The following is a 25,052-nucleotide window of genomic DNA, read 5'->3' as shown; positions in this document are numbered from 1 at the left end:
TGCAAACGACATGTAACATATTTGAAAGCTACCACGACATCTCTGACCAAAACAGAAATAAGCCTAAAAAACGATCCGTAAAATAAGGAAATGAGATGCATGATTGCATTCGAGTGAGTAATTAAAAACCATTAACATTTTTAATTTAGTCTCAATTCCAATGAGTAAAATTGTCTAAAAAGCAAGAATTCCAAATGTATTTAAAAATAGACTGAGTTAAAACAATTGTATTTGTGTGACAGCTCATATCACGCCTCATCAAATGTCCTAAAAAAATAGTGGTTTTATGCGAATAACATGAAAATATACTTGAAAACTACCGCGATATCTCGGAAAACTGAATAAAACAGATATGGGCCTTGAAAAGACGGTCTGTAAAATAATGAAATGAGATGCGTGGTTGCATTCGAGTGGATAATTAAAAACGATCAGCAGATTTAGTTTGTCGTAATTTCAATGATTCTCTCGGTAGCAAAAATTTCCAAATATATTTTGAAATCAAATGAGATTGAAACAATTACACTTGCGTCACATCCCATATCACACCTCATTAAATGTCCAAAACAAATCTTTTTTTTTTCTCATAATCTTTCATAATTATACACGATCAATTACTTCTAGTATTAGGATCAATTAATGATACGTTGGAGGTATATTTTACGCTACCATCTTACCTGCCATTTTCATCTTTAAGGTAGTAAGGAAATATTTTGACGTCTTAACCAGCTGTCATCTTGTTTTTAATTAGCACAAAAGATAAAATTGCATTTGCTCCTCGCATTTCTTCACAAGAACCAAACCAACGCAATACTCTGTACGTTCGTATCTTGTATTTATCATTTACATGCAAATATTTGATAACTTATCAATCATCTTAACGGGGAAAAGTGGAATTCGGCCTGATGTCATTCGGTATATGGTGTGGTTAAGTTGAAAGAGAGAGAGGGATTGGAAGCGTTGGAGACAAGATGTGGCGCAGAGAGATGGTTAAGAAGCGCTTTTTTTGTGTAATAATATTAGAGAGGTGGGAATAGATGTGAAAGCTTTGCTCATCATTTGTTCAGTGCTAGCAGTGCCATCATCATCATCATTATTATTATCGTCATCAGCATCATCGTAGCTACCGCTATCACTATCAGTTGCTTGTTGCACCAACAATAATAGCTGGGACAGATTGATTCGTGATTTTTGATAAGCGCTTACTGACAATGATGATTGCTTGATGGGAGGAATTTTGGTTATTTGTATCTGGAAAAGGATAGAATGTCAGCGGATGAGAATTTAATGGTCTGTAATAACAAAAACAAAAACAATAACAACAACAACAACAATAACAGCAACTACTACAACAACAATAACAATAACAGCAGCAATTACGACATCGACTACAAGAACTACGGCAACAACAATGCTTCGTAATAATCGACGTCCATCACTTGTTGGCTCACAACATTCCATACCATCCAGACGATCATCATCTAATTTAAAGGATATTGAACGGATTCAAATTGCCGAAGCACAGGTAGTTTTATTTAATATTACCTGAAAAGGTAGGGAAATAAGGAATGAGTTAAAATGATAGTTAAAATTAAGATAGAATTAAGAGAGGGAGCTAAAATTAAGATAGAGTTAGGAGAGTTAAAATTGAGATAGAATTAATATAAAAGCTAAGTATGAATTGAAAGTAGTAATTAGTGAATGGAAATAGAATTTGAAAAGTGAGATATAGTCGATTAAGAGTTATGAAAATTATAATTTATTGAAATAAATTGGAAAAAGTAAACGAACTTTTACAACGAAATATTCCCAAATGAAAGTTTTAAATTATATTTTTTATCTTTTCTGGACATTTTCCTGATTTGTGATAATATTGCAAACAGAATTAGCTGAATTACAATGATATTTCCTTACCTTCCAACTTCTTTGATAAAGATAAATTCGTATTTTTCAAATTCAAATGAGTCTCTTTTTTGGTTTTTGAATTTTTTTTTTCGACTTCTAACTCACTCTACTGATTTGTGATCGATATTATTAGAAGAAAGGATTAGATGTTAAAATTTTCATGAATGTTTATCATAAACAAAGATTTATTTATTCATCTTCATGTTGTAAATAATATTGTTCTACTATTTCTGCTCACTTATGAAATTAATTAAGGATCAATTAATACAAGTGCAGATCTTTCAGGGATTGAAAGGTAATCTAAATTAGAAATCATACAGAAATGTCTTATACACAAAAATATTCTGTTAAGATTATCTCTTCCTTTCATTTTTACATTAATTTATAAAAAGCCTGTTTGTAAAATTTGCATATTTCATTTGAATTATATGTTTTAATTTATCAAACATTCATTCCATATAGTGATAATGGAAATACTGGCGAAACTCTGATACAGTTCTTCTGTTGTTCACTTTGAAAAAGCATTTATAAACATCGAAATTGTTTTTATGCAGGAGAAAGAAAAAAGTTTTAAAAACATTTTAAATCGCTTTCTGGCATATTATTTTCATGAATGATGCATTTAAAATATTCGTTGTACCACTTTGACATCTTCCTTTCTTTTTTCTTGAACAATTTTAGTCTATCTAAATAAGGGTGTATTGTGAACATATGTGTTAAGAGAATGGAAAGATAAAGTGAATGAAGTTTTATGAAATGAAAATTTACGTTTATTCGAACTATTCTTATAGAAATCTTAATTTTTTTTTGTTTTTTTTTCGGAAAGGGAAGTTATTAAATAAGTTATTTGGGACAGTAGTTAAATATTATTGAAAAACTGTTTAATTGCCAATTTTTTATTTCAGAAAAAAAGAAATTTTCCTCCTCAATTACTCATATCGTTACTTTGTGGAGGACCATTTCTTCTCTTCCTTCACATTTATGCTGTGGATAATTGTAATGCATCATTTACTCAGGTAAATTTAACAATAACAATCAGTCTGTGTGAAGTTGAGACTGTTTTTTTTTCAATTTAAATTTTTAATAGTTTCTATGCAATTTACAATGAGCGACGAAAATTTTTTTTCAGTTTCTTCGAATGTTATGGTCGGAAACTGATGTGTTGTATCAAATTTTTCCAACACCATTTTCTTCGATAGCTTGGAAAATTCTTATTTTTATTACACTTTTACAACTTATCTTTCATCTTGTTTTGCCTAAAGATCTTGTCACAGTTATCAATAGCATGGGTAAGGATTAGCTTATCGTTTTAATGATCATATGGATATTAACTTATCATTTCATCACTTATAATTATTTTGGAAGCTAATGAAGCTGCAAAATTTCTACCTGATATATTTTAGTTGTCTAATTTAGCCTAAAATACAATTGTTTTAGCTAACTTCGTTACACAGGAAAAAAGATTATCCAAGTTTCACTTATCCTAATTAAAAGCCATGTAATTCTATTGCTAGCTCAATTTCAGGAGAACGAGAATGTCATCCAGTGAATTCGTTCCAGTCATGTCTTCTTGTAATACTATTATTCATCTTTGGCTCAGCACTAGGCTTCTACAAAGCTTCTATCATTTATATGAATTGGATTCAAATCCTATCATTGTTAAACTTTATATCCATGATCATGGTTTTATTGTTGTATATACGACAACGAAGTGATGATGATGATACTTGTAAGTTTTGAAGCTAAGAACAAATAAAGCCTTTTTCATAGGATAATCGATAGCCACTTACTGCAAAAGGTAATGTTAATTTAAAGCGTGTTCAATTTATTTAACGTAAAAATTTTGTATCAAAATATATCGCAGCATATGTTGTAAAGCAAAAGGTCAAAAGGTAACATAATACGTAAAGGCGTCAATAAAAGAACATGAACCTAGTCTTCTAAAAATATCTGTTTTCTGTTCAAGTATATTTTGAAATTTACAATTATCTGTTGCTTATTATAATAGTTAAATTCTGAAATTAGAAGTGAAATGTAAATTAAGGTAATAAATATGACAGGATATCTAAAATTACTCATTTTTTTTACTCATTCAAATTACTCATTTTTTAGCTGATATTATCAGTGGATTGTTTTTTGGTACTGATTTAACGCCAGTGATTTATTCAGTTGATCTCAAACACTTTATCACCTATAGAATTGCTCGAACTTTATGGCCGTTATATATCATCTCATCCCTCTACTACAATTATACATTTTATGGAAGGATCAATAGTAAATGTTCAGATTACCTTTCGAAATTTTACATTTTTCAAGTTTTCGTTTTCGCTCGTCGAAAAAATTGATTATAAATTGGAAATTATGATTTTAACCAGTTATTATCTAAATGTCAACTTGATTTAAACGAATTGATTTGATCAGTGAACCTTGTTCAAGAGGATGCTTAGACAAGATCAGTTCCGACATACGATTGTAAGAAAATGTCGCACTTAATTATCTGAATGCCCTGATGAACCAATTTGTAATTCGCATTTCTAATTAATTTATTCCCTTTGAACTCAATTCAAAATCGTGCCGTTTTTTTTCCTTCATTTCTCATCCCAATAATTTTGACGAATACCTTTTTTTGTAGATAATTTACTATCCTGTGCAATTTTACAACTCATTTATATCGGTAAAATACATTGGTTTGAACATTTGCATTATAGTCAACTGGATACTCAAAATAAGAAAGCAGGTTTGCCATTTGTGCAAAATATTTTCAGTTCGATTCTCACTTCATAATGAAATGTAATTAGAATTTTACATATTATGTGTAGTGGATTTTTAGCTTTGTTTTTAAGTCTTTTTTTCTCATATAAACAGGCCTGGAACTGAAAAGATTTCAAGCAAGAATGGAATAAATGGTGAAAAAATAAGTTTTTTTTGGGGGGAGGGGAGGAGGGAGGGGAAAAAGAAGCAGTGATAGGAATTTAACTAATTCTGAACAATGAGAAAATGACATAGTGAATAATAGAGAGTGATGAGAAAAGATGAGTTCTTGATAAAAATATTAGATAAATAATTAATTGCAAACAAAAATATTATAAAAATTGTATGGCATGACGAACAAGACTGAATGGATTATTTACTTTGATTTAAAAAAAAGAAAAGAAAGCAATAGAAGTGGGAAATGGAACTTAGAAATGGGACTTGTTCCTACCTTATTCCTACCATTATAATCTTATCCATTTATCTGTCTGAGGCTTATCTATGCCAGTTTGTTTTACTGAAAAAAAAAAAGATCCGTTTTTACTTTCTATTATATGGTCAATAATTTCTTCATTTTTTTTTGTATCCACACGAAGACTGTTCTATTCTCTTAGGAATGCAGGCCTAGAATGACAAGAGACACAAGCCTAGAACGGTAAGGAATTTTTCCCAGTCTTTGAGATTCTTTTTGAATTACAGTAGTTAGTTTATTTCATCTTCAACTATTTGCTCTTTTATGATGCATAGCCATAAAGTTGCTGTACGATCCTTAATTATTTTTTATCTATCTTATTATTTTCATCAAAATTTTTCACATCTTTTTCATAATCTCTTTTATTGATTTCAAGGTTTAATCTTTAGTGTATTTCGGATAATGGAGAAATTTCGACTCAAACTTGTTGCAGGATATCTCTTTGAAAGATTTGATGTAATGCTAGACTTCTTTGCAGTCAAATTGACTTGGCTCCTTGGGGACTAAGAACTTGATTAATGACTATTTAATATAATTTTTTAAATCTCGTTGTTCTTTTCTTCATATTAACCATTATTATCTCAGTGATGTTAACTGTGTATCGATTAAGAATGACAGATGAATTACTTGAGATGCTAAATTTTAGTTCATACTTCAATATGCCTTGGTAATCGTGTCTTAGGGCAGCTTTTATCTTAGATAATTAAGAAATGGGGGTTGAATTGCTGGGCAGCTTTTTTGAGGTGATAAAAAAAACAAAAGAAAACAAGTACAAGGTGAAACACGAAAGTTAATTTCAAACTGTTTACTTTCAAATGCCTATATTTACATTTTGAAAATCTAAGAAGGAATTTTTGAATGAAGAAAAAAAATCAAGAAAAAATTTTTTTTAAAATTTTGTGAACTACTTAAATATGATTAGTTGCCAAGACTTTGTTTTAAACTTGATTAAAACAAAAAATTTGTTTTTAGCTTTTGATTGATGCATTAGTGGCATTTTTCTTTGTGCGATTAATCTCATCAATTTTTTTGACAAAGCTGACTTTTTTTTTGCAGTTCATGTCAATTTTTTTTGACAAAATGTATTCTAAAGTTGGTCGTTACAAATGCAATAAGACAAATTTAGCCAATAATTTATAATTGAAAGGAAGAAATTTCAAGTTTGGTTTTTCAACAATTAGGAAAACATACGGAATATAAATGGTTTGTAGCTATCCCTAATCTTTATTTGAAATATTTTCAGGATTTTTTTACATTTGGGGAACTCTTGTACTTTATCCAGCATTCTATGCAACACCAATTACAGTACTTGCACAACGTAAGGTTGTGTTACCTTTACCAATCAGTGTGGCACTACTCTTCATTACTGTCATGGCGATGTATGTTACGGTTGACAGTGATCGACAACGTGTACAATTCAGACTTGCTAATGGAAATATGAAAATATGGGGTGAAGATCCATTTTTTATTACTGCCAAATATCGACGTAAAAATGGTGAAGTTGCTGCGAATTTACTTTTAGGTAAGTAAAGACTTCGAATCAGCTGATTGAATATTCAATTATTTAACATTGCAGTACTCGATTCTGCTAACCAAGCATCTTTTATCAGACAATTCAGTTTTCTTTTTTTTCTCTAAAGTTTTGCGGTAAATTTAGGAATGAAGAATTTGAAATCCATAAGTTAACTTTGATGTGGTCAACTTTTTGTTTTTTCAGGAAGCGGCTGGTGGGGATTATGTCGGCATCCAAATTATTTCGGTGAATGGCTCACATTTGCCTGTTGGACAATTTTGCAGGGAGCAAGTACATTTTTCGCCTGTTTTCCGTTCTTGTTTCTAACATGCTACTTATATTTACGATTAAAGCATGATGAACTGAGGTAAATTATCTGAAAAAATTTAATTTTTGCCCAGAAACATCTGAATTGTAATAAAATAAGATGAAAAATAGCTTATCATGCATACTGCAATACGTTGCAGTATGGTATGGTACTTCCTAAGGTGATATACGACCTATTTTTCTTTTATTCATGTCGAAGAAGCTGTCACTGAGTTGAAACCCAAATAAATGAAGGTGCATATTTGTTTTCTCAGAAAAAAATCGAAAATTGATCAAAATTTGAGATTTAAGGGAAAGCCTTGGATTCTTAATATTGAGAAATTTATGGTGGTACGAGGAAAAACCAGTAATTCCTGAAATCGTCAAAAAAAAAAAATTAGCTTTTCCAGATGTTTGGCAAAATATGGACCATACTGGTTGCAGTATCGGAATCGAGTGAAATATTTGCTCATTCCTTCGTTGTTTTAAATCCCAGATAATTTTATGCGATTCAGAGAAGGAAATATAGTTGAGAAGGACAAAAATAAAAAAAAAAGTTTTTAGTATTTTTAGTTGCTCATTTTGTGTGAGCTTTAAGCGCATTGATCCACTCTTCGGCGGATCATTTTTCATCGGTTGGGTTGTATTATTCGAATTCACTAAATACATTGGGTGAAATTATAGCTTATGTATTTAATGGTAATTGTCATTTGTTGACTGGATGGATAAACAGCTGTCTTTTTGCTTCGTAAGAAAATTAATTAAATTTTATTATTCTGTCTCAAATTTACATAAAATTTGAAGTTCAAGGCTTAAAACATAAAAATCTTTCAGCGTTTTGTTTAGTATCTTAAAAAGTCGGCCCATCAATCTGTGTTATTGATTGCCATCAAGTTCATTTGATTAATTAGTACTGTATTGGCTGACATTCATTGAAAAATTCATCCAAAAGTGCATCCTCATAGCTAGGCGGCGGTGAAGTACCGTATTGGGTGGGCGGATTTATAGAGTAAGTTGGCGGAGATGTGTTGTTGGTTACCATCAAATCGTTCATCTGAATGCTTGATTTGGCTTTGAACAGTTCCCTTTTTCGTTGTCGCATGCTGCGAGCTTCTGGAAGTCTTGTTACATTTAATGAATAGGTTCAAAGGTTGAAAATTGGACAGTTAGATCATACCTGCATGTGTGGAAATCATGTATGATGTGACTTACTGCATGATTCAAATATTATGAAGTAATCATATTATGTGATAACATCAATGAAATACCGAGTCACAGATTACGAACTTCATTTCTTAACTATCCAAATTGAGAAAAAAACATTCCTTTTTGTCCATTTCATTACTAATAAAGAGTTGAAATGAAACATGTAGGCGTTTTTTTCAAGCCGATTTCATATCAAAATTTCCAGAAATTTATTCTTCCCACTCTTTTCGAGGAGAGGAGGAGTATCATTAAAATTGTTGCACTGATATTCCTACCAATTAAAATTCAACTACCAATCAGAAAGTGATTCAGTTTTGTAGAAGTCTTAAGAAACGATAATTGCTTTAAATTTAAGGTGCATTGAAATATCGTACCAAAAGATTGTTTGTTTTATAGCTGAGAAATCACTGGATCTAAAGTAATGTAATATTTGTTGGAAATTTCAGCTTAAACTAAAATTTAAATTTTCACCAAATCATTTTAAATAATCCCCATAACCAGCAAAGGGAAAACAAGATTAACAGCTGAGTGAGTCCATTAATTTCGATCAAACAGATCTTCATTAAAATCCATTGGAAAAATAATAGGGATGAGCAAGGGAAGGGGAAAAACAAATTCTTGAGATTTGGATTTTTTTGTCTTTTGAAAACTTTGTATTCTCAGGAAGTGAAGAATTTTTCCTTTTTTAAAGTAAATACAAATAATTAAACAAGTTATCTATTAAATATATATTGAAAAAAATTAGTGTTAAAGATTAACCTATTTTCATTACTGATATTAGAAAATTTGCAAAATAAACAAGTTGAAATGTAACAAAATAAAAGCAAACAAAAAAAAAAACTAACTTTGTATAGTCCGGAAATTTTTCTCACGTAATCGTGCTGTCATCCGTTGTACCACACGTCGTGTACGTCGCATTTCAACAATTTTATCCAATTCCCACTGCTTGCATTTGTTTATGCCAATGATCATTGCAATTACCATGGCGATACAAAAGACAATTGTTGGTAGGACAATTGTTGTCACAACATCTGTCGAAGGCACATAATATGATTTAGGCATTTGGATACGATGATACATCGTTTGATTGGTTATTCCCGTGCTAATGCTCATCGCACACTTTTTGCTTCCCGAATTTCCTTATTTTATTTGCCATTAAATGATTTTTGCTTATCGTTTACATTTGAGAAAAATTCCTAAAAAAGAGAAAAAAGAAGAAAACCAGAATTTATCATTTCAGATAGAATATGTCAATGTGACACAAGGAAATTCATTCACGTGGCGCAAAAAGAAATTTGATAAAAATAAAAAGTAAAGCGAATGACGTAACTGAGTTTATTTGAAAAATAAAACTACAGTTAAATCATTTCAGACAATGTAGAAAGTTTGTCAGGGATGATATGCTAAACGAATTAAGATGGCAGTCGGGATCCGGCATGGTGATTACTTTTTGGCATTGAAATTTCAAACAGAAATGACTACGATGGATAGATTTCACATCAACTCACGTGACATAAAAAGGAAATTTGATGAAAGCAGAAAAACTTAATGTAGGAAGATTCAATTCAATTTTTATATCCATAAAATCAAATCAAAGAAATACATTTTATAATGATGAATTAAAAAAATTTTTCTCACATTTTAGTTTATTTTGACTATTAATACAACAACGAAAATAATTTGAACCTATTACAACGGAAGACAGTTATACGTGAATTAAAAAACTAAAATGCAATAACCAGCCTAAAATAACCAGCAATAACTCGTTAACTCTAGGCCAGAAAGAGTCCTGAGCCAAGGAGGAATGAACGAATGAACTTGCAGCTAGTCTTTTATTTTCTTGTTATAGCGTTTAGGAACAGAGACTTAGCAGCCAACTGCAATAGGCCTAGATGTATAAAAAGTGGGAAGAGTCGATATTTGCATTGGGTATTCATAGCAGACTCTCACTTGTCAAGCCTTCTTCCAATGCTTCTCAATGAGGCAACTCAATCGATGCTCAGAATAATTGACTGAATCCTTTAGGAATTATGATAACTTTTCTAACAATATTTAATCTTAGTTTCCCGGGAAAAAATGACAATAACGAAGTGTATCAACTAATGGGATGGTGATACAACGGATGACAATATTGTGTTGGAAAGAAAAGTTTGGTCGTGTTTTTTTTCTGGCAACAGTAAAAATAGGTGAATCAGTGTGACAGGAAGAGAGAATATGGTAAATTAAGGATAGGTACCTGTTTGTCTGAATATAGTAGACCACATGTTTGAAAGTACATTACAACTAATGATCATCCTCGTATGAGACGTTTAGTTGCGTGTCGAGTCCCAGACTAGAGCCGGCGCCGCAATTTAAAGGATCGTCGTTTCCTATATAGCTATAGGATTGGGTTGGTTGTGTGGTGTTTTTGGTAAGGGGTTTCTGGTTTCATTAAAAGTTGCTGGGTTGTGGTAGCATCTGCTAGTTTAATCGTCGGGATTGTGTGACTAATCATCACTCATTTATTCAATGACGCATCTGTAAGCTATGCGTGATCGTACGTTAGCGCAAAAATGCTCCAGTTGTTATGACAGTTGGTATCATGTACGGTCGCAAATGTATTGAGGAGGTCTCCTTCATCGGTAGTTCGCATATTATTCGGTTTTCGTTATACGATTTGTCCAACTGTACTGTAGCGTGTAATCCACTTTCTGCACTCTCTTTTTTATTTTGTTAGTTCATTTAGTTTAATTTTATCAAACCAAATCCGAGTTGGACCGTTTTAGAATATAATTAACTATGATATTACACTCTCGTTTTATATTCCGACTGTGAAATATCCACGACGTTAACCATGCTGAAGAGTGATGGCATTTTTCTTGACTCTTTGATTTCTTTGTGGGAAAGAAATCCAAGTTGACTTTTCAGCTGTGAATGGACTGGAAATATGAAGTAAATGGAAATCAAAGTTTTATTTCAGGTTCAAATGGGACGTAGGATCCGTGTACAGCGTAAGGGGCCGGGAGGTATTTTTAAAGCTCATAACAAACACCGAAAGGGAGCAGCTAAGCTACGACCAGTCGATTATGCCGAGCGACATGGTTATATTAAGGGAGTTGTGAAAACTATTATGCACGATCCAGGACGTGGAGCACCTTTGGCACTCATCGAATTTCGCGATCCTTACCGGTATAAAATTGTGAAGAGTACAATGATTGCCGCAGAAGGGATGCACACCGGACAGTTCATTTATTGTGGACGGAAAGGTAGCTTTTCCTATGGTTAAGTAGGGTTACATAAATGTGACATAACTGAGCGTTGCTTACATTGCAGATTTTTGAATTTAGCATTTGCTTGCTAAAAACATATAGTTTAGGCGTCATATGAGGTGTAAGGTATATTACAACTAAGTAATTAATGCAATAGTTTTAGCAAGTGGTTCATTTTATTTCAGCTCAAGTTCAAGTTGGTAACATCCTTCCACTTTCCGAATTACCTGAAGGAACTACTGTGTGCAATTTGGAAGAAAAGACTGGTGATCGCGGCCGTCTTGCACGCACTTCTGGTGGGTGAAGTGGTCTTTTCTTGAAAGGATGTATTAGTTTTTAGGGATTTCGGTAGACAACGCATAGAGAAAGCGCAGTTCAGAATTTACGACAGTTTTATAAAGTCTGTATATACACTTTGTTAACGCATATATTTTTATAGGCAATTATGCTACTGTTGTTGCGCACAACCCAGAAACTAAGAAGACCCGTGTACGCTTGCCCTCGGGCGCAAAGAAGGTCTTGGATTCTTCAAATCGAGCAATGATCGGTATGTTTTTATTTGAGATTTGTGGAATTATTTGTGTGCTTTTATCGGAATACATGTCAGTATTATTTAGAGGTGAAAGTATTATTTTTGTTGTAGACCGAATTTGCATAAAGTCTTTCGCATATTAATTTTGACAAATTTGGCTTGCATGTGAAACATGATGATACAAACGTTTGTTGCTTTTGTTCCTTATTTGGTACTAACATCTACTTTCTGACACGTCTAGGTATTGTCGCTGGTGGTGGAAGAACAGACAAACCATTACTGAAAGCAGGAAATGCGTATCACAAGTACAAGGCTAAGCGCAATTGCTGGCCGACAGTACGTGGTGTTGCAATGAACCCTGTTGAGCATCCTCATGGTGGTGGTAATCACCAACACATTGGACATCCATCAACCGTGAAGCGTGGAACAAGCGCTGGACGTAAAGTAGGTCTTATTGCGGCACGTAGAACTGGCAGAATTCGTGGTGGCAAGCCAGAAAAACACGGAAAAGACGAAGCAGTTTAAAGCTGAGAATAGTCTACTTTCGTGTTTTCATGTCATTATTATTGGTTAACACTTCTTGGAGTGTATTTTATTGTTATATAAATTGTCAGAATAAATTTTTTGTTGACACTGTCTGTGTGGTCACTGTGCAGTACCAAATATCAAAATCATGGGTATTACTATACGAGATAACGCGAACATGAAGTAAGGCGTATTAGCAGTTTACATTGTACTTTAGTTTTAAGTAAGCAATAAAATGGAACAATTTTTCATCATTCATATTCTGTCCTATATTTTGACCAACTTTCATGCTTATTGGAATATGCTCTAATTAATGATATCAGTGTCGAAGTTAGCATTTGTCATTTCTTGATCTTGATAAGTGTTTGGAAAATCATGAGTTCTCGTTTTATTGCATTGATTTTGGCTAAATTACAATTTGGAATCCATCTTCAAGTTCTCTAGAGTTTTCATGCTGCGATTCTTTCACGCATAGCGAAATCTCGATTAATTTTCGAGCTAAAATTCATGTAAGTAATGGGTGGTAGAGCACCTTCATTGTACAACCATTGGCCATTATCCATCCGGTCAATAATTGCTGTGCAACAGTAAGGGAATTTTGTCCCATGACTGATGAGTTCTCGAGCAAGAACTGTTCGAGGTGGTTCCCGAAATGCACCGATTGCCAAATCTACCGTTGATGCATGTCCAACAACCTATGGTTTAAATAAATGGAAAACTTGCGAATTGACCTTTAAACTACCCGATGAAATATATTTTACTGTCAAGTTTTCATGCGAAATGTTCAGAGAAAGGATTATCGACTAATTTCTAAGATTTATTTCAAAATTACCAAAAAATTTTTATAATTATAATAAGATTTACCAAAATTAAACTACCATCATCTCGTTGACTCCATTCATATGTTGTGGCTAATTTTTGTAGTAAATTTTGTACACGTTCACTATACATTTCAATTGTCTCATTCATTTCCCAAATCTATGAGTTAAACTTTGATAAGTAATTTATTTACTTAAATAAACTAATCAATCTTAGTTAATTTTACTTTAACATTTGTATTTTATCATATTTAATATATTGATTATTTATAAATCATATGTAATGGTATTAATCCAATCAATCTAAATCTTAAATTAGATATGTTTTCTTTTACTAACATACAACCAGCTTTCACGTGATCTTAGCATTTATCACTATAAATCAATTATTTTTACCTTTTAAAAAACAAAGAACAAACTTCAAACTTATAGAAAGGAAATTTAAATGTTTCCCTTCTACAAGTTAAGTTTGTTTTTTTTCCATTCTTTCGAATTACTTACAAAATTACTTCAATTTATCAAATTCGAATTATAAAATCTTGAATTAATTAGAATTACTAGCAAAAACTAAATTCAATTATCTCTCACATTTTCCATCTTTGTGAATGGTACGTAATCAGTGTCAATATTAAATTTAGCTTTGTAAAGCTCTTGAGGTGTTGCAAATTTCGGTTGTCCATTCGGGTGAAGATCAGTAAATTCGAAAAGTGTCGGTTCAATACGAATTTTAATTTCATCCTCTTTGGCCATTCCTTTTAATACTGAATGCGCTGTTTGTACACAACGTAATGCTGGTGATGAATAAACAATATCTGAATTAATTTATAAAATTTTTTATATTGAATTAAATCAAAGCAATTGCTGAGAGATTTGTACAACATTAAAGCTAATGGTAATATTAATTAATTAATTAGTTGATTAATCACTGGAGATTCAATAACTTATCCAATCAGCTTATGTAATAATTTAAATTTATACTCATAAAGCTATATGTTATGTTCATTCAAGTTTTTGTTTATTTGTAATTCCAGGTGAGCTGTAATTTACAAAGTTGTAAAATCATAAATTTTTGATTTTCTCATTTCCATTCTTCCAGCAATCTTATTTGCTCTATTTGAAAATATTTGCATATACAAGAACATACCTGGTATAGATTTATTAACAAGAAGTCCTCTTCCAACCATTTCTCCAAGAACATAACCCATTTCCGAAATTACCGTATCATCTTCGTAATCTCTGAACGGTCGTTTCAATTCCGGAAGAGCAAGAGGCTCAAAAGAAATGAATGAACAAAATTTACTTTTCTATTTGTTTACATCTCATTCCTTATAAACAATAAATTAATTATCAATATGATTCGGGAATCAAAATCAGCAAATACATTAGTATGAAAAATGATTTGTGTTGCTTATTACCATATTCAAATCGAAAGCTCGATATGACCCAGATGATGTAGATTTACGAATCCATTCCGGAAAGAGATCATCAATTCGTTCACCATGTCGCATAACTACTAAACGGCATGGCAACAACATTTGTGTTGCCTTTCCGTTTGTTTCCCTTTTCCTGAAAAAAGACAGAAAAATCATTTATATTACAATACACTCGAAAATAACCCGTTTCCCAAATATCTATCAGGTTTTCCGTAACAAGAAACTTTGCTATCTGCTCATTCCTCATTTATTTCAACAACAGTAGCAACATTCAAAGTAAATACTTCATTAGTCATAGCAAATGTAACTATCAGAAATTGAAATTCAAAAGTTTAAAATTTTACTTTTTCTTTACACCATTGCTTGTTTCAGTTTTTGGAATACTTTGTTTGCTATCTAAATGATTAACTTGTAATAAGATGATAAGAAAAGGAAAATGAGCAATTAAAGTTTGAGAATTGAAGAAGTTCAATAATAACAGCAATACCTTTATTCATTACTTTGACAAGAAATTGTCAATGAACCAATCAGAGCAGAAATTGCAAATGACAATAACTTTAATGTCAATCATTTACAGAGAAAAATTCTCTCACGAAAAATCAGATCCACGTATTCTTACATAATGATGTAATTACATAAACATTTATGTTCGAAATTATTCAAACTTTTTTTTTTGTTTTGTTACATATATTTCATGCGGTGATAACTGATAAGCAACATTTTTTTATAAGTTTTTATCAAAATTTAGCTAACAGAATAATTATAGTTATCATATAGTGATAAGTAATTTAGATCTGTTAAAATATCATTAATTTTCCATTGAAGATTGTATATCAACGTTAAATTCATGCAAATGTAAACCAATCAAATCGCAATTATCATCACAGCAACAAACGATCCTTTCATTATCATTATCACTTGTTATGCTTGATTCTGATACTATGCCACATTCCTCATAGAACAATTTTTCGGCGCAAACTAGATCTTGATCTAAATAGAGTTTAAATTTCGTAGTCTTAAATAAAATGACAATAATTTAGACTTAGATTGAAATCGTTATACGACATAAAGCCTACAAAATATACCAAATTCAAAAAGAAAAGAGTATTCATGATTACTCTGTGTTAAGATATAGATCAAAACTATTTAATATTTATTATGAATATTGATTTCATCTTCTAGCTATCAAAACAGCTAACTTCTAACTATCAAAATAGCCAATTAATTTCTATCAGAGCACAACTAACTAACAAATTAGTACCATTGATGAAGAATAAAGATCAAACAAAACTATGTTTATATTAGTATTATTGGTAATTTTTCGGTGCTTCTGATAGAAGAAGTTATGATATAAACAAATGAGTAAATATTTTTTGAATATTAAGATTGAATTCCACATTCATGTAAAATTTTCAAATTTGTCAACTAAATTAATTAATCATTTTGAACGATATTATAAAAATTCGCTGATAATAAAGTATTACATTTAGGAAATCATTGAAATTAACATTTATAAAACATTATGATAAAATCATTCGTTTAAAAAAAGGAAAAATAACAATTCAACTTTACTTTCTTCCTCACTAAATTTTGATGGTTTCTTTGTGCATGCACTTATTATTTTTGTTTCTTTTTCTTCACCTGTAAATCATGAAATTCTAAAAATTTTAAAAAAAATTAATTTAAACTTCGAGTTGAATTAATTGACTAATTAAGAAATAGGGTTTGTATTTTCTTTCTTTCCCTCGTTTGGAATGAGACATTTTAATTAATTGTTCAAATTAATAGAAGCATTTTGTAATCATTCTTTTGGCATATTGTTGAAGTATTCAAGTGAAATTTTATCAAAATTTCATTTTGATAATTATTTGATAACTAACAATTAACAATAATCGTACTGAAAACACTTTTACTATGACACCATTTTGGTTCTTTTGACGTTGTGTACTCTGCCAATTCATTTGGAAATATTTTTCGAGTCTTAAAAACAATATTTACTAATTATCGAGAAAAAAAAACAAACAATAACTATCATTATCGAAAAAAATTGCACTAAATCACACACACCTTTTATACGTGTAAACTACGAATGATATGATATAATCATTATCAAAGTTCTATTTTTACTTAGTGCTTCTTATATTATCATATAAAGATTATAGTTAAACTTATATTATCAGAAATAGCTTATCAGTTGATACGAAAATTACATAAATTTTTATGTAAAACTTAAACGTTTTTATACCTTCACTTATACATTCTAAAGTAATGTTGTTTTGAAATAAAATAATTAAAATGTTTTACTATGGATGAAACCGTTTCATAAATCGCAAGTTGTAATGCTTTGCCTTTCTCATGCGGATTTAAATTGCATGGTTTACGATCTTCATAATCATTGCGACAAATGCACATTATCATTTCACCTGTCACCAGATGTATGCATAGTTGTGTCGTTTCACCTGATCTACAAATTTACATTTTACTTCTAATCTGAAATGGAATAATTAAAATAAAACAAAATCCTGATTCATTGTTTAATCAAAATTAAAATTAATCACAATGCTAGCTAATTAAAGTCGTTTCAGTTTAGTTGTGTGCATTTTGGTTCTAGTTATAATTAATACAGCAAAACATTTTCACTTGTCACATTATTGCTATCAATTGAAGTTGACGTTTTAAAAAATACGTTGACGTTCTAAAAAAATTTTTTTTAAAAAAATACAACAAATTTTTGGATGTATGAAAGAAATATATAGTTCACTTCAATGGGAATTAATTTATCAATGAAGATCAAGTTGACAAAAATAATTCTAAAAGTTGAAATTATGAAAGTGATAATGTGATAATGTCAAAATGGCAAAGTCAAAATGACAATGTTAAAGTTATGGTACCAAACTGGTAATATCAAGCTGATGATGTCAAAATAACGAAGTCAAGACGATAATTTCAAAGTCATAATACTGAAGTGATGAGGTAAATGTAATAAAATCAAAGCAATAATGTCAAAATGATGAAGTTAAAGTGATCATAAATGAATGGAATTGTTATGATGGATAAAATAGTTAAGAGAAGAAAACTCACAATGTATACATTGCATATGGAATCAGTGCCAATTTAAATTTTGCTCGATTTATAAAATTTCTACGAACCGTATTTCCACTAAATGCATAATAAAAATCTGCAAAAATTAATAAAAGTACTCCTCATTTTTTTCTTTTGAAAAAAAAAATTATCATTTAGGTTTAAATTAGTATAAAAGTAAGATTACCATTCAAATTCAAAAAAATTTGGTAGCAAAGATCAAAAATATATCACATCAATAATACATTGATTTTAATTTATAGCATTAGGATTATAATTTTACAGGTAGATTTGAGTATTTATGAAAGAATTTGTCATTTTTTTATTTCTGAAGATAGATATGACATAAAGCGATTCGAAGCAAAAAAAAAACTCTTCTTTATCATTCTTTTCTATCATTCACATTAGCACCTCTAACTTATATATCCTTTTCTTTTTTTTTTGAAATTTATAAACTTCAGAAAATGTGTTATACTATGATATCAGTTACTGATTTAATTTTAAAATCTTGTGAGTTTAAAAAAGAGTCGCGAGATTAACTTCAAAACAATCAAATAAATTTCTTGAAATTGTTCAAATTAATTTATTTTGAAAAGTTTGAAAAAACAAACAAACAAATGACGAGAAAAATAACGAACTGTTGCCAATTGCTTTAAAATCCAACATTGTCGCACAGTATGGTGACAAATCGTTCATTTTAATCCTTGGCTTCTCATTAAATATCACTGATTGTTGACCACTGTATTCTGCACAGTAATACTTTCGATTCTAAGATGAAATTATGCAAGAAATAAAACTGATTCGATTTAATAAAATCATTTGTAAATAATTAGTTCATCTGAATGTGATAATTGATAAGTATTGAAGTATTGCAGTAATGATATTATTCCAAAAATTTTATACACATGGGGTAAGGTCAAATAATTGATAGATTAGCTAAGGTCAAGTTAATGATACTAAGAAATATGGCCAATATATTTTCGGAAATGTAGAACTTTGTTCAGTTTGAATTTTAGGACGATTTCTGTATTTTATTCAAAAAACAAATTCAAAAATTTCAAAGTAATTTCATCAGTTCCTACTGTAATTTTAATTATTTAAGCTACAAGTTAATCAATGAAAAAAAAATTGGACGAAATAGCTTAGTGACCAGTATAACACATCTAGCTCACATAGCCTGATAAGCATCGTTAAGATACAGTCATTTCCGTACTTATCGTCAAATCTGATTTCTTGATAACTCAATTTCTCCATCTACTCAATGTTAAGCTGATGAAACAATGTTTCATTTGACATTTTCAGTTCGATGTGACCAATGACCAAATCGAACCTTTTCATATCATCGTATCAGTGATAGAAATCATTAGTGAATATATGATTGTTGGGTACATAATTCATTAACAAAACAATTATACAGATGAAACCCATAATGATTTTGGCTTATTTGTAATTGAGCCTAAAGTTTTAGTATCCAAGTCTGTGATAGTTATTTCTTTTCCTTTTTCTTGGAATAAATTTCGATAAATTTTTTATAATTATTAGGATAGAATTAATTGATTGCATTCTTTGTTAACTTGTTTATTCACTTTTCCTTTTATACTCATTTATTCAACCAATGGATTTTTTTCTTTTTTGCATATGTCGTGAAATAATCTTTGATGTACAATTTAATTACGATATTATTACACCAATTTTAGTGATAAGCAATAACTATCATAAGCTTTGATGCTTTTAGTGATAAGCAATAACTATCATAGGCTTTGATGCTGAAACTTTAAGCTTAGTTGCGAAAAAGCCTAAACCACCGTGACTTCCATCTAAAGTCAATTTGTGTCAAGAAATTTCGAGTATAAATTATTAGGCCATAATGATCATGCTGAGAACAATGAATCCTCGTTGCATAAATGTATAACTGTAGGACAGTTGCGCATTTATGTATATAGTTGTGCATGAAGGTGCATGCCGACACATGCATAAAGAAAGTAAACTATCATCAAAAATAGAGGTTCATTTTAAAATTATTTTAATTAAAATGATTTCAAATTTTAATTTATCTCAGACGAATGATTAGAGGAAGTGAAAAAATTTATCTTTCAGAAGACAGAAAAAATTTTTTTTACTGAATCTTTAGCCTTTTTGGCGATAGTTTGCTTTAGAATACTATCACAGGGGACATTTCCGGGCGCTGTTTGACAACGACATGCAAATAATCTCATCGGCATGTATCGTGTCTCGAAATACTTCAATGATTTGGTTGATTCATAGCAATAACGACTTTGAAGATAATCATGCTTCAACTGTAAATGGCTCAAATTCACTCATTTTTATAAAAAATTTTAAGCTATCAGTTCACAGTACTAAAATTTTAAATGCAAATTATTGTTTCCAGAAAAAAAAATTTTTTTAAATAAGTTTAGGCTGATAAACAATAAGTGATAACATCATTTATAGGCCCTGAATATTAATACATATCATACACTGATAAGTTTGCTTCGTTGATCTAAATAAGTGATAAGAATAGGCTTTAAACTAACATCAACATCAATATAATCACATTCATTAGGTTTCAATAATGCATACGAAAAATCAATTGGTTGTATGGCTGAGCCTAAAAGAAACATAATTTTCTGCATTACAAATAATTTGATGATATTGATAATAATATCTGATTAATATTCGTCAATTAGTAATGATTAGATGAAACAATGATCAAATATATTCGAAAACTAAAATACCGGGTAAAAAAAAGATAACAGAATCTTCACGTGGAAAAAAACGGTTCATATCACGAAGAGCATTTCCGGTAACAAGATGTAATAAACATGAATGATTAGCATCCGGTTGAGAGGGATAAAAATAATCATGTAGAAAGTACTGATATTCATTATTATAGGCACATAAATTTGGAATTGATTGTACAGCTGTACGATTTATTATATCAACCTAAGAAAAAGTTATGAGAGCGTTAAGAAAAATAATTTTGAAAATTATCAACTTTATCAAAATGTTATCGGTGCTATTAAATTAATTACTTAAAAATATTCAGAATAGAATAAAGTAAATCGAATTTTTTTTCGTTAATATTTTAAATTAAAGAGCAGTATTTTTTGCTGAGAATTACGTAAATATTGCTGCTTTTTTATGGAAATTCAAACAGAATTTTCATTAATATTAATTGAAAAGCATTTCCACAGTTTTAATTTCGAATTTAATTTCCTGCAACCTGCTTAATAATATTGCAATCGCTTAAGTGTGATTTAAATAATTAATTAAAAGAAATTATTGTCAATGAGACATTCAAAGTTCTCTAACAAACATTATAGTTGCAAAACGACCAATCGTTACAGCAACACATGATATGTTGGTGTTTCAAAGTTCTGGAACTATTAAAAGGACATTGCGCATCCAGTGCTAAAAAAAAAAAAAAAAAAAAAGATTATCAATAATTATGGATTAATTTTGCGCAATTTTACAAAGTAAGCAAAAAAAGAAAACATCGAATTAATTTGTAAGAAAAAAAGAAAATTCGAAATTATTAAATATTTCGAATGATCAGCCTGTAATAAAAGCTTCTTTGAATAATTTTTGAATAATTTGCTTGTTTCGCTTTTTTTTTTCTAAAGATTAGATGAGCGTAAATGTCAAAATCAAAAAAACTTTGATATCATTTTAATCGCAAAATTTTCGTAATATGAAGGGAGGAAAAATTAAATGGAGCAAATTGACAAACGTAAAAGTTGTGTGCAATGAAATCGTAAGATATCATGAATTCGAATATCCCAATTACTCAAATTAAAACATTGAAGTGAATTGGTGATATTAACGCTTTGTTCAATTAATTTCTCATAATGACCCGTTTTTTCCATATAATCATCTTCCATACCATTTAGAAGTGATAAAATAGGTTGATTAGACTGAAATCAAACTTAAAAAAAGTCAAATGACCAAAGATTGAGGAGAAAAGTGGTTTTGGAGTAAATGATTAATTAAATGTATTTTTTCTATATCAATTTAAATTGAATGAATAAATATCAATTCTTTGAACAACTTTGAATGAATAACTGAGTAAATGTATTTTTTACCATATCAATTTAAATCAAGATAATAAATACTTGTATTTTTGTAAAACTTTAAAATCAAAGACTGAAATGTATTTTTCTCACATTAACTTAATTTAATTTAATAAATCTTTGTATCCTTGTGTCAATTTAAAATGAACAACTAAAAGAAAAATGAAATATTTTTATTTTTTATAAGCTATTCTTACTATTCATTACTACTAGAATTAGTCATTGTACTCATTAATCTAATTAATTAAAAAAAAATTGATCTCGTAAAAATATTATCATTGCAAATCCTACGACCAAATGTTTTTCTTGGCGTAATTCATCCAAATCCGAAATGGTCATTTGTTCAGTAGCCCTTGCTGCTTCTTGATATGATAAGGAAAATCGTTCCATTGTAAAATAACTATTGAAAGAAATATTTACTTGTTTGGTGCCATTAAATTTTAAGTGAAGTTCACAAAACTGCAATTTGATTAAAAGATATAAATGATGAAAGTGGAAATTACTTAAAGAAGTAAACAAATTCCAAACGATTTTGATGAAATTTGAATAAATACTTTTTTTGAATAAATACTTTGAAATAAATACTTTTGAATTTGAATAAATACTTTGTTCTAATAACAATAATTACTTTTAATTAGTAAAATTTAAATATTTCATTCGTTTCTAATGCTGTTATCACAAAAAAAAAACATATATATAACAGTTTTAATTTATTACAGTTCGTTCCATATGATTCATTAAATTGTGCACATCGCCTCTGAATTCAATCCCATCAGTCCTAAAGTTAACCGCTGATCTATAACCTAAACTATCCTTATCAATAATACAAGTTTTTTTTCCACGCAATACGCCATCATTTGCACCAGTTTTTATGGCATTCTTTACTCGTTCTGCAATAAAATTTACATTAACAAACATTTCAAAGAATGAACGGAACATTTATTTTAAATGCATTATGCACGTATCACGCAATAAATACACGTCAAATTACGGAAAGTTTGAAAAATTTTTCTAAATCATTTACTTTATCACTTATGCTAATGCAATCATAGATATGATAATATTCAAAAAAGCAACAATTTAAAATTCATTAACCTTGGCAATAGGCAATTCTATCACCATAACAACAACATTCGTATCCGTAATGTTTTGTCAACAACACATATACAAGACATTCACTGTAAGGCTGAAACGTAAGTACTTTAAACATTACGCAAGCATACTTACGTCAAATATTGTCGTACAAAAAAAAAAACTAAAACTACTAATAGCATATGTATTTAGACAATGATTCTGTCTGTACTTGTTTGCAATAGCGGACGTGTATCGCCCTATATAACCAACGTGTTTTTGACGTCGTGGTGCAAGTGCACGTAAAAGTAAACTTTCCCAGTTTAATCGATCGAATCCAGCCGCAAATCCAACGTGATTTCCAAGTAGTACAGGAATCTGAAATGTGATTTATACGAAATGAGAATAACGAAATTTTAACTAAGTAAAAAAAAAGAGTAAACTCTCTGAAACATTTCTAATTTTATTAATTAATTTTTGAACACGACTTCTGTTTTTCAAATTTTGACAATACATTTTCATAAATCAATAACAATATGTACGTTACACATTTTAACAATCTTTTAAAGTATCGTTCGATTAGATTAGGAATTATCGCTGATAAACAAAATTTATTGAGATAATCGTAGATATTATCAGTAAATTACTCTCACGACAAATCACTTAATCACTCAGTATTTTCATTTATCATCTTTACTGTTCCTAATAATTCATTCTGCTAATTAACTTTAATTTTTGTCCACTCTTTTTTTGTAATTAATTAAAATGATTTATGCAAATATTGAAAGAAGCAATGGATTCTAACGATTCATTTTGTTAATTGACTGCAATTTTGCAACTAATTGAAATAATTACGTGAGTATTAAGTGGTAAAATAAAAAAAAATGAATTACACGTACGAGATCATACGTTGACAATGCACATGCCGGAATTTTATCAAGATTTTGTTTAGCTGTTATGTAGTATGTATCAATGAAAAAAGTTTCTTCTTTTCGAAAAACCAATGCATCTTCCCGTCGAAGACCAAATTTTGACAAAGTGACAATTTGAGTTTTTAATGTGATAAGCCATTGGATTGTACTTAACATCTGGCATGATTTACAACAGCCCATAAAAATATCTTTGTAAGTGTTCGCTTTTGTCTGCAACAAATACGTCATTTTTTTTTACTACCAAAAACAAACTAAGAGATACAGTAATTTGGAATAACAAATTTAAAAATGTCCATTTTAGCCAGAATATATGACTGCTATGATGACAAATGCCATTCTTTACAATTTATACAAGAAGGAGCTTTAACATAAAAAAAAAGATTTAATTAATTGCTTTCAGGATCAAACTTTGTGTGATTTGAAAACCTCCAATTATTTATCGTTGTTTTTTTTTTGTTCATTAAAAATAAATTTACAGTAAAGTAATTAATTGAATTAAACTTCAGCAATGTGCATGATTGTGCAAATTATATATAATTGTTAGGAAATTAAGTGTTGTTTAGTAATTAATTAATTTTTTTGCAAATAGTTTGTCTTTAGCTTTCTAATAGTTATGTATAATTTGCATAATCATATAGTTTGCTAAAGCTTGATCTTTTTTTTTAAAACTATTTTATTCAATTAATTAATTTAATAAGTGAGTATATAAGTATTGTCTAAGCTTACTTTAACCCATGCACCATAATATGTCACATTTGCAGTACTATTTCCAATTTTGTCACACAAAGGTTTCGCCGCTGTCTCAAATTCATCCATCGTTATATCGCTATCATCGTATGATTGTTTGTAATTAAAATATAACTTTTCATCAAAAGTAAATGCGTCATCGTTTATTTCATAATTAATTCCATAAACACAAAAACCCAATTCAGGACTGAAATATTCTTTAAAATTTCAAACTTTTTCTTTTCCTTATTTCAGCTCACTTCATTTACACCTATGGTCATTTAAATTATTGACCTATTCTTTTAAATTAAATTGAATTATTTGAAATAAAAGATTGTAAACTTCGGAATTAACCGAACCGATAAGTCGTCATTTTAAACATTGGTTACTTTTAAAATGTCGCCGCACGACGTCTTTGTTTTCAATTACTATAATAAATCTCTTAATTTTTTTAAAGGCAGTAATT

At 29.7% G+C, this 25,052-nt stretch overlaps 7 protein-coding genes across 7 annotated transcripts; 2 read left to right on the top strand and 5 right to left on the bottom strand.

Annotated features, from left to right (window-relative positions):
• Nucleotides 1-987: 987 nt before the first annotated feature.
• LOAG_02795 (hypothetical protein) lies at nt 988-1,458 on the bottom strand (the record flags this gene model as incomplete). The annotated part of the gene is made up of 2 exons (XM_003138332.1): nt 988-1,248; nt 1,312-1,458. The coding sequence occupies 2 exons, from the start codon at nt 1,456-1,458 to the stop codon at nt 988-990; spliced, it is 408 nt and encodes a 135-aa protein (XP_003138380.1).
• A 1,582-nt stretch (nt 1,459-3,040) lies between these two features.
• LOAG_02794 (hypothetical protein) lies at nt 3,041-7,484 on the top strand (the record flags this gene model as incomplete). Its single annotated transcript, XM_020446125.1, has 7 exons — nt 3,041-3,191; nt 3,428-3,631; nt 4,015-4,176; nt 4,535-4,639; nt 6,369-6,647; nt 6,843-7,005; nt 7,355-7,484. 7 exons carry the CDS (start codon nt 3,041-3,043, stop codon nt 7,431-7,433), a joined length of 1,143 nt encoding a protein of 380 aa, XP_020303492.1. The 3' UTR covers nt 7,434-7,484.
• A 220-nt stretch (nt 7,485-7,704) lies between these two features.
• On the bottom strand, nt 7,705-9,352 carry LOAG_02793 (hypothetical protein). The gene is made up of 2 exons (XM_003138330.2): nt 8,996-9,352; nt 7,705-8,057 (listed from the first exon to the last, which is right to left on the bottom strand). The coding sequence occupies exons 1-2, from the start codon at nt 9,261-9,263 to the stop codon at nt 7,852-7,854; spliced, it is 474 nt and encodes a 157-aa protein (XP_003138378.1). The 5' UTR covers nt 9,264-9,352; the 3' UTR covers nt 7,705-7,851.
• Nucleotides 9,353-10,767: 1,415 nt separating this feature from the next.
• Nucleotides 10,768-12,564, top strand: LOAG_02792 (60S ribosomal protein L8). Its single transcript, XM_003138329.2, has 4 exons — nt 10,768-11,395; nt 11,584-11,694; nt 11,838-11,945; nt 12,172-12,564. The coding sequence occupies exons 1-4, from the start codon at nt 11,086-11,088 to the stop codon at nt 12,453-12,455; spliced, it is 813 nt and encodes a 270-aa protein (XP_003138377.2). The 5' UTR covers nt 10,768-11,085; the 3' UTR covers nt 12,456-12,564.
• A 340-nt stretch (nt 12,565-12,904) lies between these two features.
• On the bottom strand, nt 12,905-14,808 carry LOAG_02791 (hypothetical protein; the record flags this gene model as incomplete). The annotated part of the gene is made up of 5 exons (XM_003138328.1): nt 12,905-13,150; nt 13,320-13,433; nt 13,862-14,085; nt 14,418-14,544; nt 14,689-14,808. The coding sequence occupies 5 exons, from the start codon at nt 14,806-14,808 to the stop codon at nt 12,905-12,907; spliced, it is 831 nt and encodes a 276-aa protein (XP_003138376.1).
• Nucleotides 14,809-19,880: 5,072 nt separating this feature from the next.
• LOAG_18139 (hypothetical protein) lies at nt 19,881-22,247 on the bottom strand (the record flags this gene model as incomplete). Its single annotated transcript, XM_003138327.2, has 6 exons — nt 19,881-20,084; nt 20,322-20,395; nt 20,523-20,730; nt 21,104-21,198; nt 21,518-21,701; nt 22,149-22,247. 6 exons carry the CDS (start codon nt 22,245-22,247, stop codon nt 19,881-19,883), a joined length of 864 nt encoding a protein of 287 aa, XP_003138375.2.
• Nucleotides 22,248-22,562: 315 nt separating this feature from the next.
• LOAG_18138 (hypothetical protein) lies at nt 22,563-24,676 on the bottom strand (the record flags this gene model as incomplete). Its single annotated transcript, XM_020450806.1, has 5 exons — nt 22,563-22,747; nt 22,953-23,035; nt 23,161-23,306; nt 23,828-24,070; nt 24,587-24,676. The coding sequence occupies 5 exons, from the start codon at nt 24,674-24,676 to the stop codon at nt 22,563-22,565; spliced, it is 747 nt and encodes a 248-aa protein (XP_020305470.1).
• Nucleotides 24,677-25,052: the final 376 nt, after the last annotated feature.

Source organism: Loa loa (genome assembly GCF_000183805.2).
Source record: "Loa loa unplaced genomic scaffold supercont3.203, whole genome shotgun sequence".
Classification (NCBI taxonomy): Eukaryota; Metazoa; Nematoda; class Chromadorea; order Rhabditida; family Onchocercidae; genus Loa; species Loa loa.
The sequence above is the reverse complement of the archived record's forward strand: the minus strand, read 5'-3'. Positions and strand labels throughout refer to the sequence as shown.

Excerpts from the sequence above, each read along its gene's own strand:
- LOAG_02793 (XM_003138330.2), bottom strand. The coding sequence starts at position 9,263 with ATGAGCATTAGCACGGGAATAACCAATCAAACGATGTATCATCGTATC. Across the intron at positions 8,058-8,995 it reads AAATTTCCGGACTATACAAA|AAGCTCGCAGCATGCGACAA; the intron begins GTTAGTTTTTTT and ends CAAGACTTCCAG.
- LOAG_02792 (XM_003138329.2), top strand. The coding sequence starts at position 11,086 with ATGGAAATCAAAGTTTTATTTCAGGTTCAAATGGGACGTAGGATCCGT. Across the intron at positions 11,396-11,583 it reads CATTTATTGTGGACGGAAAG|CTCAAGTTCAAGTTGGTAAC; the intron begins GTAGCTTTTCCT and ends ATTTTATTTCAG. Across the intron at positions 11,946-12,171 it reads TTCAAATCGAGCAATGATCG|GTATTGTCGCTGGTGGTGGA; the intron begins GTATGTTTTTAT and ends TGACACGTCTAG.